The sequence below is a fragment of the Triticum urartu genome, chromosome 3A (genome assembly GCF_056163025.1).
Source record: "Triticum urartu cultivar PI428250 chromosome 3A, HENAU_Tu73, whole genome shotgun sequence".
NCBI lineage: Eukaryota > Viridiplantae > Streptophyta > Magnoliopsida > Poales > Poaceae > Triticum > Triticum urartu.
The window spans coordinates 81,379,022-81,390,177 of NC_141875.1; the positions used below are offsets into that span (position 1 = coordinate 81,379,022).

The following is an 11,156-nucleotide window of genomic DNA, read 5'->3' on the forward strand; positions in this document are numbered from 1 at the left end:
GCATCTACATACCTTTGTAGATCACGCACGGAAGCGTTCAAATAACGGGGATGAGGAAGTCGTACTCGACGTGATCCAAATCACCGAAGATCCTAGCCCGAACGGACGGCACCTCCGTGTTCAACACACGTACGGTCAGCGTGACGTCTCCTCCTTCTTGATCCAGCAAGGGGGGGAAGGAGAGGTTGATGAAGATCCAGCAGCACGACGGCGTGGTGGTGGATGCAGGGGTCACCGCAGCAGGGCTTCGCCGTTCTACTGCGAGAGGGAGAGGTGTAGCAGGGGAGAGGGAGGCGCCAAGACTCAAGGGTGCCCCTGCCCCTTCCCTCCTCCCTTTCATATAGGCCCCCTAGGGGGTGCGCCGGCCCTAGGAGATGGGATCTCCTAGGGGGGGGCGGCCAAGGGGTGGAGTGCCCCCCAAGCCAGGTGGGGCGCCCCCCCACCCTAGGGTTCCCAACCCTAGGCGCATGGGGTGGGCCAAGGGGGGCACACCAGCCCACTATGGGCTGGTTCCACTCCCCACTTTAGCCCATGGGGCCCTCCGGGATGGGTGGCCCCACCCGGTGGACCCCCGGGACCCTTCCGGTGGTCCCGGTACAATACCGGTGACCCCCGAAACTCTCCCGATGGCCGAAACTGCACTTCCTATATATAATTCTTCACCTCCAGACCATTCCGGAACTCCTCGTGACGTCCGGGATCTCATCCGGGACTCCGAACAACTTTCGGGTTACTGCATATTCATATCTCTACAACCCTAGCGTCACTGAACCTTAAGTGTGTAGACCCTACGGGTTCGGGAGACATGTAGACATGACCGAGATGGCTCTCCGGTCAATAACCAACAGCGGGATCTGGATACCCATGTTGGCTCCCACATGCTCCTCGATGATCTCATCGGATGAACCACGATGTCGAGGATTCAAGCAACCCCGTATACAATTCCCTTTGTCAATCGGTACGTTACTTGCCTGAGATTCGATCGTCGATATCCCAATACCTTGTTCAATCTCGTTACCGACAAGTCACTTTACTCGTACCGTAATGCATGATCCCGTGACCAGACACTTGGTCACTTTGAACTCATTATGATGATGCATTACCGAGTGGGCCCAGAGATACCTCTCCGTTATACGGAGTGACAAATCCCAGTCTTGATCCGTGTCAACCCAACAGACACTTTCGGAGATACCCGTAGTATACCTTTATAGTCACCCAGTTACGTTGTGACGTTTGGTACACCCAAAGCACTCCTACGGTATCCGGGAGTTACACGATCTCATGGTCTAAGGAAAAGATACTTGACATTGGAAAAACTCTAGCAAACGAACTATACGATCTTGTGCTATGTTTAGGATTGGGTCTTGTCCATCACATCATTCTCTTAATGATGTGATCTCGTTATCAATGACATCCAATGTCCATAGTCAGGAAACCATGACTATCTGTTGATCAACGAGCTAGTCAACTAGAGGCTTACTAGGGACATGTTGGTGTCTATGTATTCACACATGTATTACGATTTCCGGATAACACAATTATAGCATGAATAAAAGACAATTATCATGAACAAGGAAATATAATAATAATCATTTTATTATTGCCTCTAGGGCATATTTCCAACAGTCCATGTAGTGGAGGAAACGGTTATGCCTCTCATGAAAAGAGGCGGGGGTACTTCATGGATGAAAAAGAAAAATCAAAATAAAAAGAGAGAGAAGATCCGACCCAACTACTCCTACTCCTTCAGAATATAAGGTGTGTTTTTACAAAATTCAAAATTTTATCATTTTACCAAGTCTATAGAACAAAATATCAGCGCCTAAAATGCCAAATAAATAAAAGATTAAAGCACATTTCATTTCACTATGGAACTAAAGATATGAATATGATATTGTAGATATGGAAATAGTTTTCTAATAACTAATTTAAAATACACATACATTTTGGAACACATGGAATATCTTTTTTTAAACGTTTGACATAACCACTTGATGAGCCTGGATTGTCTTCCTTTAACCAACCAAGGGTTGTGGCTAAATAGGCTATAAGCCCAATCAATTTTTTTGTTTGAATGATTTAAAAAAAGATCGATCAATTGTGGTTCTCAACAAATACATTTGAGATGTAACTGAGGTTTGTCTGATGAAGAAAAAATATCCCCTTCTTCTTTTTGAGTGAGCCACACAGATGGACGCCAAATAAATGCAACCACATGTGGACATCTCATATGTGTATATATCGGCAATAAGTACTTGGCCCTCACCAGTTTTTGTGCACAGTACATTATATTTTCTATTCCAACAAAAATTCTTTGCACACAACAAATTCACATGGTGGTAGTAGTTATTAAAACTAAAATATGTTTGAATGAGAATGTAACACTACAACAAAAAATGTTGGCAAGAAAGGCACTATATTCCCTCGAAGAGCCCAGAAAAATGGTCCAACAGTCCTACATCGAAAGAAGACATGTAGGGGAATCCATCGCTCCCACACAAGTACTATGCAGGGTTGGGAATGAATCCCCGGCACATAGCCAAGTATATCACATGAAAAAGATGTACTGCGATAACAAGTATTTTTTGCAGTAAAAGGCAAGAGTCTCGCCATAGGAATATAGATCGAGGTAACACTACAAATATGTATTTCTACAAAAATAAATTTCACTTATTTTATCATTGTAAAATAAAATGATAAAATAAATGCAATAATTGTAAAATAAAATATTGGTATGAACAAAATCGCAACAAATTCATTTATGTTATTAGTGTAAAATAAAAAGTGTATGATAAAATCATTGTTTTGTAGTAAAAGTTGAAATTTATCTTTATAAAGGTAAATTCAATCGCAAAAAAACGGAGTAATGCTAGCTCAGATATTTAAGCTTAATGATATAATATATATAAATAGTCAATCTGTTTGCAATAACAATCTATCATTGTAAAAAACAATTTGTTGCGGCAAAAATAAGAATGTAACAAACATAAAAATTGTGGCAAGATAAATGAACTATTACCATGAATTTATCTACTACTCCTATAAAAGAAAGAGAGGGCGGAGAACCAAACAATCAAATCCATTCATCAACAAAATCTAATGGCCCTTAATCCTTCGATGTTTGATGCAACAAACACGCCAATCAACCCACTAATCCTCCATCGCTATAATCACGAAAACAAACCGCTCTGCAGAACGCGCACGCCCACACGACCTTTCCCACTCTCCTCCTCCCAACCAGTACTCCCTCCCAACGTCCCCTGCCCGTCGGACGTCGGTCCGCGGCCACCCCGGCCGGCCCCGCGCGCTGCGTCCCCTGCCCGTCGGCCGCCGGTCCGCCGCCGCCCTGGCCGGCCCCGCGCCGTCCCCCGCCGCCCAGTTTGGTATCCGTCGCCGCAACCGCCAGACTTCTTCTGCCTCCCCGCGGACAAACGTGGGCGTGAGCAGAGCAGGCCCCCGCTGGTCTTCTTCTGCTGCCCCAAGAACGCGGGAGCGCCCCCTGCCGCCGCTGCCCACTGCCCGCGGTCAGCCTCTGCTGCCACACGGAAGGACGTCAGCGCGGTGCGGCGGTGCTGCCCTCCTCTGCTGCCCAACGCTGCCCAACGGACGGCCACGACTTTATCTGACTATGGAGAAACCAGTAAGTTTCCATTCGATTGATTGAAGTGTAGATTGATATAAAACTATACCGAATAGTGAGGTACCCAGCATATGGTCCATTTTATGTTCCATACACAAGAGAATTTGATCGTTTTAGCGCATCATTATCTACATACATCACAGTGGAGGATGTTACAAAGTCTACCCTGTACTTATGATTCAGTTTATGTTCCATACACAAGAGAATTTGATGCTTGTGCTTATTTACTTTCTTTGGTCGTTTTACTGCATCATGATCTGCATACGTCGCAGTGGAGGATGTTACAAAGTCTACACTGTACTTTTTCCAGCGACCAAATGTGAACTGATTCTCATTCTATCATTCTTTTATATACATGATCTTTCCACACAACTAACATTGCCACAGTTAAACAACGTTATTCTGGAAGGGTTAGACTCTGATTATATCATTAAAAGGTGAATTATCATGATCCAAATCAATGCCAAGCTCAGCACTAGATAGGGTTACAGTCTGATTATTGACTATTTAATCTCTTCATATGATAATTGTATTGTGTAACTCGAATTACCTTTTCAGTGCTCCCACAAATCCATTCTACCACGACTTAGTCCTCAATTGGCATCAAAATTACTACACAATAGCTCCTAAACTTTCTGTACATGATTTCAATCATCCACTAATATACGAAATTCAGGCAATCTCAATACTAATATTTTATATCTTCTTTTTTGGCCTCTTCCCTATCAACTCATACTTTATTTCTACATGTTCAGAATGTTCCCATTCATCAGCAATTGCTGCACCTAAGGTCCTTTCAGTCACATTTTCAGGTTTACTTCATCGCTTGAGAGTTTGTACTTTGTGGTCGGTGGCGGAAAGGTGGAGCAAGAGGTCTCTCTCAAGTTGTGGGAGAACGAGTCTGCAGAGACGACGTTGAATTTTATCAAGGCGGCTTCATTTTGTTTTGAACTATCCAAGAGAGACAAGGTTGCTTCATTTGCAAGCTCAAAACGCTTTATGATTGTATTCTACTTCTCTACCCAGTTCACTGAAAATATGAACCAATGCAATTGGTTGTTGGTGTTTGATCCCGTTAGTAGTATGATCAAATTTGTTTCGAGACATGCAGTCCCCAAATGCTCCACTCCCCACAATCTGACGAATGGGAGAGGGAAGCTGAGGCTATGGTCGCGCCGTTGTAGACAAACAGTTTAACACTGAGGTAATGTGATAAAAATAATCGTTTTTTCTCTCTCGTATGTTTCGGTTTATGTATGTCTACTACGTACAATTCATGTACTCCCTCTGTCCCAAAATAAGTGACTCAACTTTATACTAGCTTTACTATAAAGTTAGTACAAAATTCAGTCATTTATTTTGGGACGGAGGGAGTACTATTCTGTCCTTGCACTGCCTTCTTCTACTCCCTCTGTAAACTAATATAAGAACATTCAGATCACTAATTTAGTAATCTAAACGCTCTTATATTAGTATACAGACGGAGTAATATTTTTGTTGTATATTACTACGTTCAGTTGGTGTGAAATCCCCCAATTTTTGGTTAATCTAGGAAGTAAAAATAAGTTCAGTTTGTAGACTGTTTAAACCACTTTTAACTGAACTTGTACAAGCATCAAATCTAGGATATTTCAAGTCTCTTCACAAAAAACATATTACATAGCAATAATTTCATCTTATTGTTGTACCAATCCGATTATGAGGTGTATTCGTGGTGCCTTGAAGTGTAAAAATTGCAGTACTTTGTATTATTTTAGCTCAAGCTTACACTTGCTGACTGGACACTAAATAACATTCTTCTGTTTTTTTGTTGCAACGAGAGAATAATAATGAGATGCGCTGCCACATGGAGAACTTGGACCAATTGATAAGACACCAAATCTTGGGCACTAAATTATGTGTATGTAGTTGATCTGCATCTGAAATCTCTTTATAATAGTCGCGTATATTATAGTTAATTTCACCAATATCTGTGTATCTTTTATTTGGTTATTTGGCCTGAACCTACAGTTCAAGGTTAGTAATTATTTGGTCCGAGCCTACTATTCCTTTCCATGTCTTGTATAATTCTCTTTTTTGACATGAAGAGTTCCTGGAGGTTGGATGGCAATTTGAAAATTCCAGTGTATGCTTCAAGATGTATGCATATAATTTTTGCATATAATTTTGGAGTCTATTCATGTTGGTTCAGCATGTTTCTACTACACTCCACATCTCACAGTATTTAGAGCAGAGGGCCTTCGATAGTGAATACTGCATAAAATGGTGTTGTTCCGTGGGATGCAGAATTTGTTGTTTCATTCATCCCCTATCCTTGGTGTTGTTTTACATAGCTTATACTCATTTGCTTTGTTTCAGCGGCAGGGTATACAACATAGGAAAACTTGACTAAGCTGTTCTAAAATTCCGGTTCCATTTGGGTGATTTCTGTTTTCTTAATAAATTGGTGGGAGTGTGAGATAACTATTAAGCCAATTAGTTGCTGTGTACATTTAACAAGCGGTCAGTTGGGAGGTGATAATTATTTTTGTGTACACATAGTTTAGTCAGGGCATGCCCATGAACTGTTGCTTGCATATTGTATCATGTGAACGTAAGTGAATAAATCTTCCTTGGCTGAAATGTCATACCCGGTTTTGTGAAGTTTATATAAGCTTGCATTTTTTTGTTGCTTTGACCATTTTCTTCTTTTCCTTTGATAGCTAAGATGCACATGTAAAATCACATAATTGGATCCTTCGGAGCCTGGTAGATTCAGTACCAATTGTCGACTTAGCACTTACCATGTGCTGCATAATTGTTTCAGATTAGCATCCTTGTACAACAGCAAATCAACTAGGAGCCTCTCCTGAGAAGCAAAGATGTAGATTGTCCACCTCGAAGGTTATAGTTGCTAAAGAAGCTACAGGAGATTTAGAATATTTTATCTCACAACTTTCACTTCATCAGCCCAATAATGAAAGCAGAAGTATGCATTAAATATACAAAGGTCTCCACAAGGTTTGCATAAGACGGTAATGTCCCATCTTTAAATCCTCCGACATTGTGCTAGAAACTAATTTTATTACTGACTGGACATATATGCCATGCATGTTTAGTACCTTGACTCTTTATATAGACAAAGCTCTGAGGGATGAAGCGTTTGGGAGTCCGGATGAAGAATGCTTCTAAGGCGGAGAAAGAGAAGTGATGAGAATACTTCCAAACTGCTCTGAATTTTTATTTTGGCAAACTCGGACTCCTTGTTTGATAAAATACATCTGAAGAGCATTTTTGCGCACTGTTCAAATAAACTCTTCATTTTTGTGTCTCTGTCAAACAATGCATTTCAAATAATTAGGTTATTGTCCTGGGGATATTTCGACAAATGTTGTACTTATCATCCTAGATACTCCCTATTCATTACCTATATCACATTCCCATTTTATTTCTTTGGGGAATAGCACATATTGTATTTCCATTTTTAGTTTATTTAGTTGTTTGAATTAAAAAAGGTGTAGACAAACAAAAGCTATAGAAAAGGATACAAATTAAATAGAGGTGGAATTTGAAAAATGGATTGAATTGGCAGGACGTGTGTTACACGTGCACGCTTACTAGTAATTGTAAGAGATAAATCCAGTGACAACAAAACCAGAGTATTGCTAGTTTAGCTATTAGAGCTTAAATGTCATACTATGTGGCGTTGACCCTTTAAATTCAACACGACATTTCGGCTCAGGGGCCAACGCCATACTCTTTGGCACTAAGCTCTATCCAGGTGTTAGTGGACACTGGTTATTTCTCTCGTGCAAAGAGGCGACGATGGTCTATGTGCTGGAGGAGATGGATCATAATTCGTTATTCGTGGATAAAAAAAAAAAGAAAACAAATCGACCTATCTACTCCCACCGTTTCAGAATATAAGATATATTTTTTGAAGTCCAACTTTCCTGTGTTTTACCAAATCCATAGAATAAACTATAAACATCTAAAATTCTAAAAGAATAAAATATAGAAATATATTTCATTTTGTGATGGAGCTAAAGATACTAATATGGTATTTTAGGTATTGGAAATATTTTTCTAATAAGTTGATCAAACATAGAAAGTTTTGAACTTTGAACAAATTAATGCACCTTGTTATTATTTTGAAATGGACAGACTATCTTTCTTAAGAATGTTTGACATAACTACCTAATGAGCCTGGTTGTCTTCCTTTAACCGACCAAGGGTTGTGGCTAAATAGGCTATAAGCCCAATCAACTATTTCATTTCAAATTATTTAAAAATGTTATTTTCACTCAATCGTAGTTCTCTGCAAATTTATTTATGGCGTACTTGCAATTTGTAATGGAGAAAAACTAATTCATTTTTTCTTCTTGAGAGAGGTGCACTAGCGGATGCAAATAAACGCAACCGTGCGAGGACATCACATAAGCACAAGTCTATAGTTGACGTATATTGGCAATAGTACTTGGCCCTCACAAATTTATACTAAGATATTTTGAATACATGGTACATTATATTTTCTATCAATAACAAAAATGCTTTGCCCAAAACAAATTTAAAACATACTATTGCAACAACAACAAAATGCTCGCAAGAAAAAAATATATCACACAGAAAAAATGTGTTGCAAATAACAAGTATTTTTTATAGCAAAAGTCATGGGTACCACCATAGGAATATAAATCAGGTTAGCAACAAATAGGTATTGCCACAAAAATAAAAAGGAAAACGTTTAGAGCCGATGCGTCGGCCGAGTATTGGGCCGGTCGAGCCGCGTGTGGTTCAATCCTCAGGGATCATGCATCTCTCACGCATCATCCCCATACCTTATCTTCTTTCCCCCACGCCCCTGACTGACTTCCTTCTTTCTTCTTCCTCTAGCCAGCTCTCTTCCCGGCGAGACCACCGCCTGTGAGGGCGCGCGCTGCCGCATCCACCTCGAGCCCTTGCTACTAACCACCGCTTTTTCAACGACGCATCTGTAGGGATGAGACGACGGCTTGGGGGCTATCACCATGGCCGCGCGTGACGGGGCGAGCACTAGATGCTACAACCAGGGGGCGACCAACGATGCCGAAGCTGCGACCAGCAAGCCAGAGGTTGGAGACGCGGCGACCATGTGCCGGAACTGGGCGGCGTCGGGGCTACACCCCCCGGTGCAAATTTGCTTGAACCGGTCGACGTCGAGGTTACAACCATGGTGAATTTTTGCTACAACCGACAAGCCTAGGTGCTACAGCCTGGATTGATTTTTGCTACAAATAGTCACGACGAGATGGAGGACGACGATTTTTTGCTACAACCGTTATTGGTTTTTGCTACTACCGACAACCAATTTTGTTGCATTGGTGACGGCGGACGACAGCAACCGGGCGACCAGGAAGATGCATTCCGTTTAACAAGATGCTACAACTGGCAACAAAAAAGCTATGACTCGCGGAGCAATATGCTGCAAGCGGCGATGGTGAAGTTTTGTGGCCAGCGATAGCGAGCACCGAGGCTGCGACCACGGTGGTGGGGCATGGAAGCTGCAACCTCATGTGCCAAAGCTACAACCGCCCGTGAAAAAGCTACAACCAGTGCCAATTTTGTTGCATCAGCGGTGAAATTTTTGGCCGGTGAGGCAGACGACTGCTACCGGCGAACAGGAAGATGCATCTCGCAGAAGAAAATGCTACAATCGGCAACAGAAAAGCTACGACTCGCGGCCCAATATGTTGCAAGCGGTGATGCTAAAGATGTGGTCGGCGACGCCACGACTAGAAAGTTGCAACCTGCATGTGAAAATGCTACGACGACGGGGACGAGTCTGTGGGCGCACGGGGAGCTGCAGCGGCAAGCCTGACGTCTAGCTGGTGGCGGCGAGCTGTTGTGGGCGTGGGGTTGATAAGCATCCATTGTGCAGCCATGCCCTCCCATGCGTGTCTGGCATGGAGAAGAAATGAGCTGAAGATGATGGGGACTTTCACAGGTGGGTTTACCATCAAGCAGATCTTGCAGGATCGAACGGTTGGCTTTCGATGAATCAAACGATGCGTGGTCGACCGGCCCAAATTTGGGCCGGCGCGCCGCCTAATAGTGGCCAAATAAAAATCATTGCAACACATCATATTACCACGAAAACCATAGCGGCCAAATAAAAATCATTGCAACACATCATATTACCACGAAACCATGATTTGCGGCAATAAACAACCACTTGTTGCAAAAACAAAAAATAAGTGGCAACAAACATACAAATTGTGGTTGTAAAAGATAAATTTTACTATTAACTAAAAAATGATAAATTCTATCACAAAAAATCGGAGTACTATATCGTTTTCTTTCCGTTGCGAAGGACTGTTGCAATGGGTAGAAATCCTAGGGTGCACTACTGACTTGATTTTGGTCAAATTTGCCAGCCAAACCACACGAGTAAAGGCCGCACGATTCCTCCAAAAGATGAATTGCTTCACTTGGAAAGCTAACAGGCGACTCCTCGGATTATGTGTCGACGATCCAAATTCCAAAATGGAGCCTTAAATTTACTAGACGCAGGTGGTTGAAGCAGCACTACAAGTTGCACTATATAAAGCGAGACCTAGCCATGAACAGCTATCACTACGACGCAAGATCTCTGCACTGGTAGCTCACGGCAGAGCGGCGAAGATGGCCACCACGCGCCACACCGTCCCCTTCGGCTCCGCCCGGATCAACACGACGGTCACCAGCGACACCGACGCCGCCGACGAGTGGGTCCGTCGCGTGCGCGCCGCGAACGACCCTGCCGGCCGCGGCCTCATCGTCGGCCTCGACTGCGAGTGGAAGCCCAATTACAGCTCGTGGACGACCTCCAAGGTCGCCATTCTGCAGCTCTGCGTCGGCACCAGCTGCCTCGTCCTCCAGATGTTCTACGCCAACCGCGTGCCGGCGGCCATCAGGGGCCTCCTCGGCGACCCCACGGTGCGGTGCGTCGGCATCGGCGTTGGCGAGGACGCCGCGAAGCTGGCCGACGACTACGGCCTCGTGTGCGCCGCGCCGGTGGACCTGGAGGCCCGCTGCAACGAGTACCTCGGCATCGGCGGCGGCCTGGGCAGGACGAGGCTGGGGCTCAAGGGCTACGCCAGGGAGGTGCTGGGCCTGACCATGGAGAAGCCGCGGCACGTGACCATGAGCAACTGGGAGAGGCGCCAGCTTGACGTCGCGCAGGTCCAGTACGCCTGCATCGACGCCTACGTCTCCTACAAGCTGGGCGAGCGTCTCCTGGACAACTGACGTACGGCTGGATACTACTGCACTTGTCACTTGGAGCTACTATTCATTATGTGGTGCTTAATCGTATTTGGTAACCTACCTTAATCGTATTCTGCAACTTTCTGTTTTCGACTTTGCCAGTGTGGTGCTGCAACTTGGAGTAAGCATGTTCTATTGTGTTGGTCGTTTGCTTGTGTTCTAGACAGTTGATGCAATGTGGCCGGGCGGATTGAAATGTTTAATTGTAGTACTTCTGAGATCAGAGATGCACTTACCTTCTGAGTTTCTGTTT

General features: G+C 43.6%; 1 protein-coding gene and 1 long non-coding RNA gene across 6 annotated transcripts; both read left to right on the forward strand.

The window, feature by feature from the left end:
* The first annotated feature begins 3,204 nt into the window (after nucleotides 1-3,204).
* Nucleotides 3,205-7,177, forward strand: LOC125544614 (uncharacterized). Of its 5 annotated transcripts, none has more exons than XR_007299571.2 (4): nucleotides 3,205-3,640; nucleotides 4,441-4,844; nucleotides 6,447-6,654; nucleotides 6,739-7,177. It is a non-coding gene; the product is annotated as an uncharacterized LOC125544614 (long non-coding RNA). The 5 variants fall into 5 exon arrangements; XR_015618235.1 differs by having other exon boundaries at nucleotides 4,441-4,609; nucleotides 4,752-4,844; nucleotides 6,447-7,177; XR_015618234.1 differs by having other exon boundaries at nucleotides 6,447-7,177.
* Nucleotides 7,178-10,279: 3,102 nt separating this feature from the next.
* LOC125546903 (3'-5' exonuclease-like) lies at nucleotides 10,280-10,885 on the forward strand. Its single transcript, XM_048711001.2, has one exon. The coding sequence runs from the start codon at nucleotides 10,280-10,282 to the stop codon at nucleotides 10,883-10,885; it is 606 nt and encodes a 201-aa protein (XP_048566958.2).
* The last annotated feature ends 271 nt before the right edge of the window (nucleotides 10,886-11,156 follow it).

What these genes read in the sequence shown, in the direction of transcription:
- LOC125546903 (XM_048711001.2), top strand. Translation starts at nt 10,280, where the DNA reads ATGGCCACCACGCGCCACACCGTCCCCTTCGGCTCCGCCCGGATCAAC.